The 17,597-nt window shown below is 40.1% G+C and overlaps 2 protein-coding genes across 2 annotated transcripts in view; one reads left to right on the top strand and one right to left on the bottom strand.

Annotated features, from left to right (window-relative positions):
- Nucleotides 1-4,133, bottom strand: part of LOC100025932 (deleted in malignant brain tumors 1 protein-like) — a 75,710-nt gene extending 71,577 nt beyond the window's left edge. The window contains exons 1-3 of the mRNA XM_007483638.2: nt 2,356-4,133; nt 865-1,146; nt 254-343 (exon numbers count right to left, since the gene is read on the bottom strand). Of these exons, the coding sequence (XP_007483700.2) occupies nt 254-343; nt 865-1,146; nt 2,356-2,623 (640 nt within the window). The 5' untranslated portion in view covers nt 2,624-4,133. The remainder of the gene's footprint in view (nt 1-253; nt 344-864; nt 1,147-2,355) is intronic.
- A 3,399-nt stretch (nt 4,134-7,532) lies between these two features.
- Nucleotides 7,533-14,416, top strand: LOC100025909 (DLA class II histocompatibility antigen, DR-1 beta chain-like). The gene is made up of 3 exons (XM_007483639.2): nt 7,533-7,623; nt 10,733-10,999; nt 14,124-14,416. Exons 1-3 carry the CDS (start codon nt 7,533-7,535, stop codon nt 14,414-14,416), a joined length of 651 nt encoding a protein of 216 aa, XP_007483701.2.
- Nucleotides 14,417-17,597: the final 3,181 nt, after the last annotated feature.

Genomic DNA, 17,597 nt, shown 5'->3' with positions numbered 1-17,597 from the left:
CTAGCCTCACAATATCCCTTCCAAATGGGTGCTATTATTATCTCCATTTTAGTTAGGCAATGGGGGTTAAGTGGCCACACAGCTAGGAAGTGTCTGAGGCCAGATTTGAATCCAGCACTACCCATCTCCAGTCCTGGCTCTCGAACCCCTGCCACCTAGCTGCCCCTGGGAAAGATTTCTTGCAGAAGGTGAGATGTACAGGATGTATGGTCAGGATCGCCTGAGCGCAAGCCTCTGATAATGAGGGGGATACCCCCAATGATGCCCACCAGGCCCATGACCAGTCCTAGAACACAGACAATTGTCTCCATTATCTCAGATGGTGGTGTTAGCATCTCAGGCTCTATGGGAATGGAGGAAAAATAAAGTCAGAGCACAGTTTTAGTTTTAGCACCTCAGATCAAAAAGTCATTTTGGGGGAGCATTAGGAGACTTGGGTTTTAGGAAGAGTTTGGTGCTTGGGGAGGGTAGAAGAAAATAGACAGGAGAGGAGAGGAGAGGAGAGGAGAGAAGAGGAGAGGAGAGGAGAGGAGAGGAGAGGAGAGGAGAGGAGAGGAGAGGAGAGGAGAGGAGAGGAGAGGAGAGGAGAGGAGAGGAGAGGAGAGGAGAGGAGAGGAGAGGAGAGGAGAGGAGAGGAGAGGAGAGGAGAGGAGAGGAGAGGAGAGGAGAGGAGGAGAGGACAGGAGAGGAGAGGAGAGGACAGGAGAGGAGAGGAGAGGACAGGAGAGGAGAGGAGAGGAGAGGAGAGGAGAGGAGAGGAGAGGAGAGGAGAGGAGAGGAGAGGAGAGGAGAGGAGAGGAGAGGAGAGGAGAGGAGAGGAGAGGAGAGGAGAGGAGAGGAGAGGAGAGGGCCAAGGATTCATACCCCAGTGCTTGAAAAGTGGCTTTTCCAGGCCCCAATGTTCAACCACGCAGTCATAGACATCATCATTCGAGGGGAAGAAAGTAAGGTAATGGAACTTGTGGAAAGAGTAGTCATCTCGAGGCAGGAAGACAGTCTCATCTATCCCTGTGGTGACTGATTGTCCATTGCGCAGCCATGTGACATTGATCACTGGGGGCGAGAACTTATCAATGTGGCAGATGAGCAAATTGGGCTCTTCTGCTTCCACGGGTTCCTTGGGAAATATTGTCACCTCTGGAGCCACTGAAAGAGAACATAACCCTTACTACTGAGTATAGCCCCACTTGAAATGGAGGGTTTGGGGAAATACACCTTTATTAAGCATCAAAATATTTCCCCTTAAATTCCTAAATCAAATCTATGAAGCTTCATTCTATAGTAATTCATTTTTTTTAAATCTCTTACCTTCCGTCTTGGAATCAATACTGCATATTGGTTCCAAGGCAGAAGAATGGTAAAGGCTAGGCAATGGGAGTCAAGTGACTTGCCCAGGGTCACACAACTGGTCAGTGTCTGAGGCCAAATTTGAACCTAGGACCTCCCATGTCTAGGCCTGGCTCTCAATCCACTGAGCTACCCAGCTGCCCCCTTTACAGTAATTCTTAAATATGACCACCTTTAAATTTTTTCTAAGTTCCATTAAATTATAGCAATTATATCATAATTGCTAATTAATGATCATTAATTAACATATTTACATTTAAATTTAATTAATAATTATTTTAAATTTAATTTATAATTAATTAACTTCTATTAACTTATAGCAATTATAATAATAACACTAGTTAGCATTAATATGGCAATTGGTATATGTCAGGGAGAGGGCTAAGCATTTTACAACTATTATCTGATTTTATAATCCCCCAGGGAGATGGGAATTATTATTATCCTTATTTTACAGAGGAAGAAACTTAGGCAAACAAGTTAAATGACTTGTTCAGGGTCACACAGCTAGTATCTGAAGCCAGATTTGAACATAGATTTTCCTAATGCTAGGATTAGTGCTCTATCCACTGTGGCACCTAGCTACTAGCTTAGATCCAAAGTCTTCATTTCCCCTTTCCTCTAAGCCCTTTGGATTTTGAATGAGAGCTGACAAGCCCCACTCTCTTCCAGGAATGATCTGGGCAGATACCCTCGTGGCAGGACCAAGTTTCCTAAGTAGAAAGAAGTCATTGAAGAAAGAGTTATGCCTCTGATGACCTAAGTTAACTGAACCAGAGGTCGGAGGAATTTGTAGGAGAAACTGAATATTTTTATCCTCTCTGACCCCAACCAAGGACCTTAAGGAAAAGGCACTTGACTTCTAGAAACAGAACCTTCTTCTGAGAAGATCCAGAATTCTCATGAGTTGGAGAAAGTCTGAGTACATTACAGAGCAAGAACCCCTAGCATCCTCCTCCCCACAAATGTCACACTGGCTACCCCCAGAGAAGAAAGAAGAGTGTTTACCAACTGTGGCCGGGGTGTAGTTTGTTTGCCTGATAAGGTGATTCAGGTTAGCCATATCCACAGCAATGTTGCCTAACCCAATCTGTGCACTGAAGCTGAAGATGTGGCCAAACTCAGGAAGCCGCCAAACTATTTCCTTCCTGTCAAGGTCCACGTGCAATTGCTCATCCCCATCAAATTCATGCAGGAACTGTCCAGATGGTTTGTGGGTCTGAACAAATGTCACAGAGTTGATTACGTGATCTGTAGCAGGAGAGTGAAAGATCATAGCTACGTTGGTTAAAGGTAAGGAGGAGGAAAGAGGATGTTTCAGAATAATGAGGAATCAGATGAGGAGACAGATATGAATGGGTTGGTTAGGGAAGATGAGAAGACAGACAATATGAGGAAGGCAAGAAAAGAGGAAAGAATGGACCTGGGAAGAGAGAGAAGTTGAAGAGCAGAGAAGAAGAAAAATCAGTTCTTCTTGGCAGAAAAGGAAGGTAGAAGAGAATGCATTGAACCAAGAAATTTTCCCTAAACAAAGTTGATAAGAACAGGAGAAGAGAGAAGTGACTGAATGCTCTGGGGTTTCCACCATGGTTCTTAGGAGAGTCAGATAATGAGTTGGTGTATCTGGGATTTTTAGATAGTACTTTGTAGAGGTAGGATGTGAAGTTTGGGGTGAAGGAGAAAGGAATGAGTGCAGAGGTGACACTGGAAAGTCTGTCCTGATGCCTGGATCTCCTTGGCTTGAGCCCTCGTTTTGCAGGATAGGGGTTTTCACAGGTACCTGTATGAGTCTTCTAGAACCCCCATACAGCATAATTTCCAAATGAAGGAGTGAGTGATGATGGGAGCTGTGCTCAGATCCTAGCCTGGAATAGCATTCTTCAACTGAACCAATGGAATTTATTGCTGAGCCCTTGTTCCCAGGGACTTATGTGATGGAATCTGGCTTCAGGAACATATAATACCAAGACCCTAGGGTTACATGCTTTCTACATTTTGGATCTCCTGAAATGGTCTTAATTTCAAATATTAAAGCCTATTCACAAATGTGTATTGGAATCTTTTGGCAGAGTATACATCTTTTTTTTTTTAATACTTAACTCCCACCTTCAAATCAATACATGTATTGGTTTCCAGGCAGAAGAGTGGTAAGGGCTAGGCAATGGGTATTTAGTGACTTGCCCAAGGTCATGCATGAAACCTAGGACCTCCTGTCTCCAGGCCTGGCTCTCAATCTACTGAGTCACCTAGCTGCCCCCAGAGTATATATCTTGATTGTGGAGTAGGAGTGGGAGAGGAATTTGATGATTGTACTTGGGGAAATTTGTTCATAATTCTAGGGAGTACATATGCCAGAAAGCTTCACTGTAACCTAAGGAGTGACCAGAAAGGGAGGGCCCAGAAGTACAGTCTTGTGAAATCTGCAAAGGGGATGGAGGGCCCAAATTCAAGGAGTCTGAGGTCTGCAGGGGCTCCCAGGCTTCCTATGAACCATTCTTGAAACCTCTTGTGGCCCAAATCCCCTGAGTGCTTCTAACATAGAACCAGTGAGTGGTCACCCAAACTCTTAATCCTTTAGATGGGACACCAGGTTAGCAGGCAGAGAATGAGTCCACTTTAGCAGCAACCTCTGGTCATTCCCAGGAGTCCCAATCCCTGAAATAAAAAGTCAGAGAATTCTGCATGCCATCGCTATAAGCTCCAATGTGCCATAGAGCATAAGGACTATAGATTTAAAGCCAAAAGAGATTTCCTAAGGAACCAGTCCAAACTCTTCATTTAATAGGTAAGAGAACTGAGTTCCACTGAGGTTAAGTGGCTAATTCACAGTCACCCAAGAAGTGAGTATTAGAGGTGGCATCTGAACCTAGGACTCTTGACTCTAAACTGTGTTTTATTTATTTCTATGTTATTAATTCCTATGAAAGCTTAGTCCTAGGAGTCAAACAGCAACTATTTGAATATTTACCAATAAAATGTTTGTAATGATATTGATAGCTTCTCCATTCATTCCCTCCACAAGACATGGACCATGATATTAAGAACTAAATTTCCCAATTCCACCCTGACACTCCTGAGGAGGAAAGTTAGCCCCTCATTAGGGACTGTAAAATCTGTACCTGACAACAGAAAGACTCACCATTCGTAGCCCAGGCTCTCCATTTGATCAGCAGGGCAGCCAGGCTGAGGATCCCCAAGATTGAGACGAGGCTAGAGGTCATTCTCCTTTCAGAGACAAAAAAGATGGAATCTTCACAGACACCTGAGACACCAGGGCACAGTTCCAGACTGGTTCAGGTTAACAGCCCAGAAGGAAGGAATCTTTACTAAGTAAGATGTGTCCAATCAAGAGACAGCCTTTGAGTTGATGCCCCTGTTACCTGGTAAAGAGTCTAAGAGAAGAGAGGAGAAAACAATACCAAAGTGAAATAAAATATTGGAATCTCAAATTTATTTGTAACTGAAATTAAATCATATCTAAGTTTGGCTAAAGTTGACCTCTACATTTAAAAGCAACTAATTGGAAGCTTTCAAAAGCTTGTAAAACTTTAAAAGCTTTACAAAGCAAAATAATCTGTTCTAGCACACACTAGTATCTACTATATGATTTCAGAAGACATTTTTAACCAGATAGAATTTAGTTTATCCTCACAAAACTATTATTTTTATTTTAAAATCCTTGTATATATGGATATAAATATCCATATATATATATATAAGTCCTTATGATTTATATATATAAAGATGCATGAGTCCATTATGATTTAATAGCATAAATTGTATCATTAGTCATCTGTTCTTAAACTGTAAATTTCTAGAACTTAAATAATATTTTAACTAGAATTAGACATGCATTTTAATAATACGTGCAGATGTTAATAAGAACACATAACATTTCATCTCCTTCTGAGAAACTGGGACAATTGGTTGATAAAGAGGAATGTGCACTTGGTTAATTACCCTTCAAATAGCTGTCTGAATATGTGTACCATGTTCGATTGCCATTTCTGGTGAAGCCTGGAAGGGAGGATGCCAGAAGGATACCTACAACACAATAGATCTGATCATTAAATATAACTCTGAAGGACTCACATGATTTGCTTCTACAGTAAGAAGCATAGAAGAGAGCATCAAAATTGGAGGTAGGAGACATATTTGTAATTCTTGGCTTTGCTGTGAACTACATGACATGGGGTATGACATTAAGAATTAAGTTTCTTGTATTGCCAAGTGAAGGGCTTACTCTAGGTGACCCCTAAAATCTTTGCTGCTTTATGAAGGTAGTTCAAACTCTTAAGACTCTAACTCAGTGAAAAAACTCATGTTTGCAAGAACAAGATGAAAGCTTAATAAAGCAGCTTCTTAGAAGCACAGTACAGAAGAGCAAGAATCATTACAGCTCTGTGCAATACATGAGAAAGTTATAGCCCTCCTCTGCATCTCCCCTTCCATTAAATACTCTCAATATAGCCTAGAAGTTTTTCAGCATGACCCAGGCCTCTTTTTCTATCTCCTTATCTCCTCCAGCACTACCTCCAGTATAATGTCAGTGACAGACACTCAATCCCATCCTCCATCCTCAAAAAATCGTGATGACCTGAGTACACTCTAGTTCCTTGGGATTTGCAACAACTTTAGCACTGAGACATGGGGAAAAGAATCTTTTCAATTTTGTTTCTAATGGAATTATGGTGGGGTATGTTTTTTTTTAATTGTGAGTAAATGGCTATGCTATACACACAGGAACTATGTAGTATAAGCAAAGTGAACAATTTGTTGTTGTTGTTGTTGTTGTTCAGTCATATCCAACTTTATGTGATCTCATTTGTCCATTGGATTTCTTGGCAAAAATACTGGAGTGGCTTCCCATTTCCTTCTCCAGTGATTCTTTATTTTATAAATGAGGAACTAAAGCAAATAGGGATTAAGGGATTGCCTAGGATCACGCAGCTAATAAGGATCTGGAGTCAGATTTGGGTTTAGATCTTCCTGACTCTAAATCCAGTGCTCTATCCACTATAGTGCTTAGGAGAGTTTAGTGAATGGCTTAGGAAGAGGTGGGCTTACCTTACTCCTTCCTGAAAACAAACACCCTGGTCTGAGGGATCCACTCATGGTAGAGGCTAAAGCCATAGATAGTTTTATCAGGATTGGGTACCAAGTAAGAATCCTGTATGGGGAGGCTAAGTAATTGGAGGGGGGAGAAGTTATCCAGAAAGAATCATAGCCCAGAACAGGGCAGGGACTGGACCAGTAGAGTGCTTGTGGCATCCAGAGAGCTATTAAGGGTAATTAATAATAATAAAAAATAATAAAATTTAAAAATAAATAAAGGTAGTTATGACCATAGGGGCTTGTGACTAATATAATTTAAAGCTTGTCAATTCTTACCTTAAGAGATGGGGAGGGGGAGAAAAGCAGCTTCTCTAACCTAAGGACATATGAACCTCTCATCCTAGGAGTACTAGGAACACAACTGTCCTATACCATCAACCAAATCTATTGCCCCACTTGAAAAACTCTATCTTCATTACCTAACAACTTTTACACTAAGCTGTTTCCATGGGAATGCCTACAGGACCTTGATTAGTGGGAGAAGGTTCAGAGGACTGGGACCAGGGGAAAAGCAGAACCAAGGTGGAGCCAACAAGTCAACTGCCTCCACATCTAACCCACAGGGGCATGTTAAAAGGGACACAATATGATATATTACTTTTTAGAACTGCATTTACTTTTTATAGTAGAAAATCCTGCTCTCCATATTTATTTGGTGATGTCAATTCACATGTTACAGGGGAGACTCATTGCTTCCAGTATACGGTGACACCAAGAGAGTACAATTTCCAAAGCATGCTTAGAGCACACACATTTTGACCTCATTTTAGTCCTTTGTTACCTGTGCATAGCTAAAAGAAGGAATGCAGGGTCATGTCACTGCATGCTCGGACACTCATGTGAAAAAGAACCAAATTTGGCCCAGGGACACAAAGTGTTGATTAAGAATCCGCACACTGACGTTCTGCCTAGTGACTGATGCTGCTAAGTGTGTCTGATGCTAATTGGTTTCCTGATTAGAAATTGCCCAATTCAGAAGGATTCAGAGGCACTGCATTCTTTAATGGAGATCAAGCCCCATTGGAAACTTGCTGCAACCTTTAATTACCAATTCCATCCTTGTCCCTAGCATGGTGTTTTTGGAGTTGCTGGGAGGTCCCTCTGTGACAGTCCTGTTGATGGTGCTGGATACACTCACAGTCTGGAGCAGGGACATTCCAGGTAAGTAAAGAGCATCTACTTTAGAGGGAAAGCTTCCATAGGAAGCTCTCTCTAGAAGAGAAAGCTGGGCTAAATGTCTCTTACTTCCCAGACTATTTTAAATGGAAAGTGGTCTCTTGACCTCAGGATAGAGTTACAGTTGACAGACTCTTAGGGAGGAAGGAAAGAGATGAGTCTGATGGATCTGGTGTCATTAACTATAGGGCACAAAACTTGGGCTAGGAAAAGTTTCCCCAGAAAAAAGGATGAATCTTGAGAATTGCAATATACCCAAGATGCCAAGAGGAGAAAGAAACATTGTAGAAATCACTGAGGAGTATAGATGGAGTTTATAGCAGTTACTAACTAATCTTGGGTTTCCATTCATCAAAAATCTGCAATCAGAGCCAACAGGACACCCAAAAGAGAGTGTGTCAGTGTATTTGTCCCTTGTTTCTCATTCCATTCAGGTTCAACACTGCCCTCTAGACCTTAAACTAGCAATAGGGTTTACTGAACAAAAGAAAACTTACATGTTTATGCTTATCTAGACAAGAAGGTTCCAAGGAAATATTCCCATCCATGTTGCCATTCGAAGTTCCCAACTTAGACTGATTCTTTGAAGTAATTCTGATTGTGTTCATAACTGGAACTGGAACAATTGGCTAGGCAAAGCTTGGACCACCAACTGATGCTGGATGGTGTATAAATGGTTGTGGCTGGAAGATTTTATACTAAGGCAGGCAAAGGAACAACACATAAATCAACTGATTACATTTAAGCTGGATGCTTTATTTGGAAACCACTATTAAATACTATAACAATGAAAAGGTAAGATGTACTGAAACCAAAGAGGTTAGAAATCTTTTGGAGTCAAAGTCTGCATTCATGGGCATTCATAAATCACTGTAGTTTTCTCTTTCCTCAAGTTTCCCCCCTGCCCCTTCAAACACACACACACACACACACACACACACACACACACACACACACACACACACACACACACACCCTCTAGGTTAAGTCCACATTAGCCAATAGCAGCCACTGTTCATCTATCTGATGTCTCTTTAGTTCAAAATCCACAGATTTGGACAGTTTGAGAGAGGAAGTTGATTCCATTAAAGAGTTTTTAGCTCTCTTTCAGGACAGAAAAAGAAAGGTTTCACAGGAATAAAAGGACCCTAGAAGCCTAAGCCAATGTATCCTTTCTCCTTTCTCAATCTTCCAATTCCCCTTTTTTCTGCTGGACATATGGATGTAATTTTCATACAGATGTAATTGGATAAATTCTAGGGAAGGGAACACAACCATCCTGTCCTATTTGATGAAATAGCATGATACACTAGAAAGAAAACTATTATTTGAAGTCAAGAACCTGGCTCCTGACTGTGACTCACTATTTATGTATCTATCAGGATGTAATATAACCTCATCAGACCTCAATTTCCTTAAAAAGGCAGGACTAGATAACCTGCAAGAGCCTTTCCAGCTCTAAATTTGTGATCATATATGTGTATATGTGTACATATGGATTTATATTTGTGTTTGTATATGTATATGTGCTCATGTGTATGGGTGTGTTCACCTAAACACAATAGATTTCACTTCAGCTCCTTCATTTAACTGTATAAATCTTTCTATTTGAAGTATATTTTTCAGAAATAACATATTGTTGGATGATGCTTTCTAATTCATTTTGCTAATGTGTTTCATATTATACTTGAGTTGATCTCATTCACATTCACAATTATGATTGCTCATTGCTTATTTTCCTCCATTCTGTCCTTTTATATGTTTTCCCCTCCTCCTCCCTGATCATCTCTTAATTAGGAAGAAAAGAGTTGTGAGAAAGGAATATGTTCAGTGTTAGTCATTTATATTCGATATATTATGTTTCCATTTCTCTGCTCCTCATCCAGTCCATGGTCACAAACTCTTATCCTTTCTTTTTTTCTCTCTCATTCCTTTTCACAATTTACTCTCCAAAATTAAAGTTTGTTTTGCTCATAACTAAATTTCCCCCAAATCTACCTTTCTTCTTTCTCAAAAAATAAGTTTTTATTGATGTCTTCTTTTCTTTTTTATCATCATAATTTTCCCCAGTACTTCTCCTTGCCCTCCCAGAGAGACATCCCATCCCATATAACAGATAATGTTTTTAAAGACAATGGGAAGAGAAAAAAACCAAAATAATTTAAATACATATATAAAAATAAAAACATCAAAATAATCTGAAAATCTATTCATGTACTATACTCATGGACCTCCCACCTCTTCTGGGGGAAAGGGAAAAATGTCTTCTCATATCTTTTTTTTTCAGGGTTTTGTTTACTAATTGTAATATTGTGACATTAGTTTTTGGTTTTGGTTTTTTATGGTATGGTTGTTCTAACCATCTACATTGTGCATATGATTTTCTTGGCTACATTCATAGCACTATACTAGGCAATATGGGGGATGCACAAAAAGGAGATATGGTTCCTGCCCTGAGAGTACTTATAATCTCATTGAGGAAACCAAATCCATCTATGAAGCAATTAGAAAATAATAGGAGGGGGCATTTAGGTAACTTTGAGGATTGAGAGTCAGATTTAAAGACAGGAGGTCCTGCGTTCAAATTTGACCCCAAAACACTTCCTAGCTTTGTGACCCTGGGCAAGTCCCTTAACCCTTATTGCCTAGCCCTTACCGTTCTTCTGCCTTGGAATTAATACTTAGTATTGATTCTGAGGTGGAAGGTAAGAATTTTAAAAAAGAAGAAGACAGTATGAGACAGTCTTTAAGCTCTAAAATATGTGGCAGAACAAGTGTTATGGAAGGAAAGAAAGAAACAAGCATCTATGAAGCACATTTGATGTAACAGGCACTGTGCTAAGCACTTCTGATACAAATACAACCAAAAAGAGATAGCCCATGACCTCAAGAAACTTAACTTTCCAATGTGAAAGACAATATACAAAAGGGAACTAAAAAGCAAGGGAGAGCAGAAGGATGTGATATTTGAATATTTTCAACTGAGATTCAGTAATGATAAGAGCATCTCCCACCCAAGGATGAGGGACTTGGAATCTTGTTTTAGATTGGTGGGAGGAATCCTCTGTGACAATAACCTGGTATCCCTCCCTAGAGAATTACCTACATCAAGTGAGGTCTGAGTGTCATATGACCAATGGAACCCAGCGGGTACACTTCGTGGGAAGACTCATCTATGACCGGGAAGAGTTTGTGCGCTTTGACAGTGATGTGGGTCTATTTGAGGCAAGAACGGAACTGTGGAAATCCCAGGTCCAGAAATGGAACAGTCAAAAGGAAATAGTTGAACGAGCACGGTCCATAGTGAATGTGTGCAGACACAACTACCAATTCTATAATAAAACTATAGTGCAGAGAAAAGGTGAGTAGGGGACTCAGAAGAAGAACTCTTGCTGATGTGGGTGGCAGAGGCAATAGAAAGATAACTAAGACAGAAGTCACAATCATTGTGTACAATAGTTCTAACTTACTAGCCAAGGAATTTGAGGCATCACCTCATTTTTTATAGACTAATTTTCCTCACTGCTCAAATTAAGATAAATGATTCTTGTCCTGCCTATCTCACAAGGTTGCTGTGAGACAAGTATAAGATAACCTTTATGAAAGTACTTTGAAATCAGTAGAATTCTATTTCAGGAAATAGATTTAATTAGTTTAAAGAAACTCCATTCCCCCCAGATTTCTCAAAAAACCCACCTTAATTTCTCAGGCATGAACAGAACCAGAATTAGGACAAAGGAAGTCTGAGAGATAAAAGAAAAATTATCATGTGGTTTCTCCACTGGATGGGAGGGCCTTGATATTCAAAGGGAAAACCCAGAGAACTGAAAAAGAGAAAAGGAAACAATGGTTATTTTCCCTGGACAAGTTGGATCTGTTTAGGTGATTACCAAAAAGGCCTCTGGACACCTCTTTCTGTTAACATAATACCAAGAACACAATCGACATTCAGAGGAAGAACTGTGGGAACAGAAACACAGAAGAAAAACAGCTGCTTGATCACATGTGTCAATGAGGTTATAATTGGAGTTATAAAACCTAAATGATCACCCTAGTGCAAATATATTAATAATATGGAAATAGATCTTGACCCAAGACACATGTAAAACCCAGTGGAATTGTGCTTTGGATATGGGAGGGGGTTGGGGGAAGAGAGGGAAAGAACATGATTTTTGTAATCCTGGAAGAGTGCCCTAAATTAATCAATTAAATACAATTTAAAAATAAAAATAAAGTAAAAAATTCTGTCTAGATAAGGCATTGAAAGGGATGAGAGAGAAATTAGTCTGATTGGAGACTTAGGTTGGATACAGATTCTCAAATCAATGAGAAGAATTGATTCAAGTGTAAGACTTCGGGTGGGGGGGGGGGCAGCTGGGTAGCTCAGTGTACTAAGTGCCAGGCCTAGAGTCCTAGGTTCAAATCTGGCCTCAGACACTTCCCAGTTATGTGACCCTGGGCAAGTCACTTGACCCCCATTGCCTTGCCTAGCCCTTACCACTCTTCTGCCTTGGAACCAATACACAGTATTGATTCCAAGATGAAAGGTAAGGGTTTGAAAAAAAAAAAGACTTCAGGACTTGAGAAGGAGACTTCTGTAGCTCTCTGGGTGGGTCAGTGTCTACAGTCCTTCCCATGGCTGTTAGGGTTCCTCCAGTCAGTAGTGCATGAACTAACTAAAAAGGTTTGGGGAAGGAGCAAGAATTGAGTTTTCCCCTATCTCTTTCCTTGCCATATTCAGGTATCTCTGAGAGCGCCTCCTAAAAGCAGAGATCAATTCACAGGAAGGAAAGGGGAAGTCTGTGATGACACAACAATTCAGAATCAACTTAGGTTATAAGGGGAGACACTTCTGACTTGTAGCTGAAACCTCCTATTTGGTTTGGATGACTTAATATTTGTAAAGCACTTAGCACAGTGCCTGGCACATAGTAAATGTTTGTTCCTTTCTCTTCCTCCTTGACTCTCTCATTAAAATGTGAGCACTTTGAGAGCAGACACTGACTTACTTTTCTATTTATATCGAGGGCTTGGCACAATGTTTTTGCCCATTGTAAGCATGTACAATAAATGCATGTATTAATAAAGGCTTTTTTTATTCACTCATTCACCTAAATTTGAGATGCCCAGTTTAATGGTTTCACCCACATTATGGAAAATTGCTTCTCAGAGATATAAAGTAAATGTGATCTCTCTGTGTCAAATTATTGTATGGTTTGGTGAAATAATTCCACTCCCATTAAACTAATTAGAATATCGGCCCTCACTTTTAAAGGGCAGCAGGGAGCAGATGACTTGTCTTCCTTGACCAAAAAGAGGGCAAAATCCAGCCTCATGTTTTTGCTACAGTTCACACAAGGTCATTTTTTTTTGCAGGAAAAGAACTTTTGATTGAATGACTTTCTTATTAAAAATGCCACATTGAAGAAATTTAAAACAAATGTTAGCATGTCTATTTAAACTGTTGTACCTACCTGGAGAGAATCTTAAGTCCTAAAATTAAATGAATAGTACAGTACTCTAGATCAATCACTGGAAAGGGCCCACTGACCCTTCTTCAGTCTCATTACCTCATTGTTTACTACTACTACTACTAATAATAATAAATATATAATGTCTTATAAGGGTTATAAAGCTCTTTATCTCATATGAGATTTACCATAACTCTCATGCATGGTTGGTAGTACAGGTATTTTTGTCTCTTTAAGAGTCAAGTGTTGAAACCGAGACTGAACTAGTTTAAAAGGTAGCATTTGAACTTGGATCTTCCTCATTTCAGACCCAACAATCTATCTGCATTGACACGTTATTCTGTGCCAGTGCAGGTTATAAATTCCTTATTATTTCATTCTGTAACACCTCGGTCATTCAACAAAAGATTTTAAAGCATTTTTTAAAAAAGTAAGGCAACTAGCTGGTTCAGTGGTTTGAGAGTCAAGACCTAGAGATGGGAGGTCCTGGGTTCAAATATGGCCCCAGACACTTCCTAGCTGTGTGACTCTGTGCAAGTCACTTAACCCCCATTGCCTAGCCTTTATCATTCTTCTGGTTTGGAAGCTATACACAGTATTGTTCAAATTCAAATAATTTAATTATTTTTAATTAAGTACCTATTATTTGCAAAGCTTCCTGTGAAATACTAAAGATATACCCTTAATATAATCCAGCTCTTAATGGAATTATGATCAAATAAAGGGGCTTCAATAAGAATTTTTGCACAAATAAGCATGATACAGATGAGCACTCTAAAGTACTTCAGGAATTTTTCAGGAAGGAGACTTCCTTTTTATCTGAAACATCAGAGAAGTTTTCATGAAGGAAAGAGCACCAGAGTTAAGCCTCATAGGAAAGGATCAAAACAAAAGCCAGGAGGTATTATTTTAAAAATCATAGGAGAAGACTAAAAGGGAAAAGACCTATGAATATGGGAAGGGTCAGAAGGTCCAAGAAGTTTACCTCCCTAACAAGTCTTATCTCTCATCCAGTCAAGCCCCGAGTGAAAGTTTTCCCAGCAAAAACACAACCACTCGAGCACCACAACTTGCTCCTCTGTTCTGTGACCAGTTTCTATCCTGGTGAGATAAAGGTCAGCTGGTTCAGAAATGCAAAAGAAGAGAAATCTGGAGTCCTGTCTACAGGCCAAATCCGGAATGGTAACTGGACCTTCCAGACCCTTGTAATGCTGGAAATGACCCCCCAAAGGGGAGATGTCTTTACTTGCCGTGTGGACCATGTCAGCTTGCAGAGCCCTGTCTTCGTGGATTGGAGTAAGCGTTGATTTCATAAATCCCTGGTCCCACCACTCCAGAGATAGGGAAGATTTCAAGAACCTTCAGAATGAATGTACTTTCCCTATTCCCTAAAACTTTGCACATTCAATCTCCTCCCTCCAATATAAACCCTAAGTTTCTGGGAGATCTCCATTGTACAGCAGAACACCTGGGAAATCCTGGTCCTCTCTTTTTCTAAGATATGTGAAATGTAGTTATTTTTCTGAATAGCTTTCAGGCTCAGCAGTTGATGATCCCTTTTCAGGAGCTCTGATTTCAGCCTTTAGAGGTCCCAGAGCAGAGAAGCTGGTGTCTGAAATTAGCAGGTTGAAAGGCCCCCTTAATTCTTGACTCCAAAAAGGGTACTTTTTTATAATATCTCTCTTCCCTCCCAGAGGCTCTCTCAAATCCTTTCTAAACTCCAAATTACAGGATAGGCTTTCAGGACCTCTAGCAGATATCCTAAGGTAGAAAATGCAATAACCTTGGGATATGTTTTTCCCCAGGAGCACAGTCAGAATCTGCCCAGACTAAGATGCTAATTGGAGTTGGGAGCCTGGTGTTTGGAATGATTTTACTTGGAGTGGGACTTGTCATCAGCCTCAGAAGCTCAAAAGGTAAGGGAAGGGTCCTGGAGCTCACCATTTGAGAGAAGTGGTTTTGAGATGAGCCTCTGGACACAAGGTATGATTGTAGTTTCCTTCTATGTTGATCCCAGGGAATGAGCTGAACCTAAGAGGCTAAACTTCAGGACTCAGGGAGCTAGTAAAATCCAGTCTTACAGAACTGAGTTAGCCCTGGAGGAACCAAAATACTCCAGATTAGTCATCTGAGACAGAAAGAAGGAAAGACTTTTCCCAACTATCTCTCCACAAGCTGCTTGCAACCATCAATGACCTCCTTCCAGAGAATTCTGTGGATCCACAGGATCCAGGCACTGCATGAAGCTCTCTGTCTGATATCCAGCACATATTAGTGTTTGGGAAGATTTTGGAGGATGCCAGGATGTAATGAACACACTCCTTCCCCCATTTCCTTTATAGGGAATATTGAAGTTATTCCAGTCTTATACTGAGCATTCTGATAGCCTTATGGATCATGTCTCTATGTCTGTATCTCTCCCTCTCTGCCAATGTCAGTCTTTCTCTGTCTTTGTCTTTCTTTTGTTCTGCCTCTGTTTCTGCCTATCTCTCCATCACTGTCTCTGTCTTTATCTCTGTCTGTCTCTGTTTCTTTCTGACTTTTTTCTCTCTGTGTGTCTCTGTGTATCTATCTTTGTCCCTGTCTCTGTCTCTCTTTCTGCCTCTGTGTCTCTCTGTCTCTTCTCTGTGTTTCTGTCTTTCTATCTCTGACTCTCTGCCTCTGTCTCTGCCACTGACTCTATCTCTGTCTGTCTGTCTCTGTTTGAATCTGTCTGTCTGTGTCTCTCTCCACAAATACTCTAGTTAAGACTCTGCTCCCTTTGCCTGGGACCAGTATGGTTCTCCTAGTCACAAACCTTGAAAGGTTGGATGGTATACAATAATAACGATTCTAGGAGATTGTGACTTTTTCAGCCTGGATTTTTTTGTTTTTCTCCCACAGATTCCTATTCTGGAACCAAAGAAGACTCGTGCTTAGAAGGAATTGTAAACAGTGACCCACAGCAACAAAATTTTCCTAGAGCTGTTTTCCAATCCTAAACTCTGACTCTGCCTTCAGTCACTCTCAAGAAGGTTGAAACTACAGCAGGAAATAGGAGATAGTACTTTGGGGGCCAAGGACTTGGATAATTCATTTCTCAAACCCTCAAAGAGCTTCTGACATGATCTTGAAAGCTACATGTTCTCCAGAGTAAATTTCTCTTTCATTCCACTCAGAACCACATACCTCCTGCTTCCTAAGGAGGCATCTCTATTGTTTCCATTCTTCAAGGAGGCTTGAGCTATACTACCTAATTACATTCTCCTGACTTCCTCAGCCATTTCTCAGACTCAACTACTTGTTGCAACATCTATGATGATTCTGTGTCTGCCCTTCATATACTATTTCAGACCAAAAACTCCCCTAAATAAGTCTCCCCTTTCCTTACACAGTCCCCCACATCCTCTTTCCATCTGAAAAATAAGCAAATCTAATATAATTAACCATGAAGCAGTGTTTTATTAATCAAATATTGCTCTCAATAAACAAGAAAGGAAATTTATGGCCCATGCCAGAAACTGAAGAAAATGGGTAAGAAGGGAGCCCTTAATTAGGGATTAATTCAATTTTGGATCACATTCCCCTAAAATGGGGCATCTCTAAGATTTGTTTTCCCTAACATTTTTCACTGGAATCAAACTAGTGATATATTGGTAAATATTTAACAACTAATGCTTGAAAAATGCAAAAAGGGCATACTTTTAAATATAATCTTCATTATCAACATTTTTCATCACTTTATTAAAGTTTAGACAATGAATAAAAAACCATAATGCAAGCCCTCATTTGAGTTTGCCAGTTTCAGAGGTATGAATACTCATACTGAAAACTTAACCATTGGTTCTCATGAACTAATAAAAACTGACCCCAGTACATCCTTCATCTGAGTCCAGAATTAAAATAGTGTGATTCCTGGGTACCTTGTTGTACAAGATATGACCAGATGGAACCTGAGTGGATAAGATGACCTGATGTGGAGACAGGTTCCCTATTCAATTTTCCCTCCCTCTCAGAGGAGATTTTTCTAGAGATATCATGGAGAGGAGGTTCCTGGGTACCTTAGCCTAACTTCAGACTTTCCTCTATCCCTTAGCCTGGAGAAGCTAGGCAGAGTGAAATATATACATCAGAGTCATCCTTCAATGATCCAGAATAATATCAGAATTCAAGAGACATAATCCTTGGATGGGGAGGGATTTCCATAATTTGGACCTTTTTATAGGCAGCTATAGAGGACCCTTTTTGACCTCAATATCCCATTAGCAGAGGAATTCTCCATTCCTGGTTTTGGGACTTACACATAAGCAAACTAAAATTTGAGAGAGTTTAAGAGAGTTGTTCACAGTCATATGCACACACAGTAAAGACTATAGGCAAGATTCAAGCCTATATCTCTCCTAATGCAAAATCCAGTCCTTCCCTCACTATATCTATATTTACATCTCTGGCAATGAAACCATTTTCACTGAGAAGTTTTCCTTGAGCCATGACTCAATGTCTCTTCAC

Source organism: Monodelphis domestica, chromosome 2, assembly GCF_027887165.1.
Source record: "Monodelphis domestica isolate mMonDom1 chromosome 2, mMonDom1.pri, whole genome shotgun sequence".
Classification (NCBI taxonomy): Eukaryota; Metazoa; Chordata; class Mammalia; order Didelphimorphia; family Didelphidae; genus Monodelphis; species Monodelphis domestica.
The sequence above is the reverse complement of the archived record's forward strand: the minus strand, read 5'-3'. Positions and strand labels throughout refer to the sequence as shown.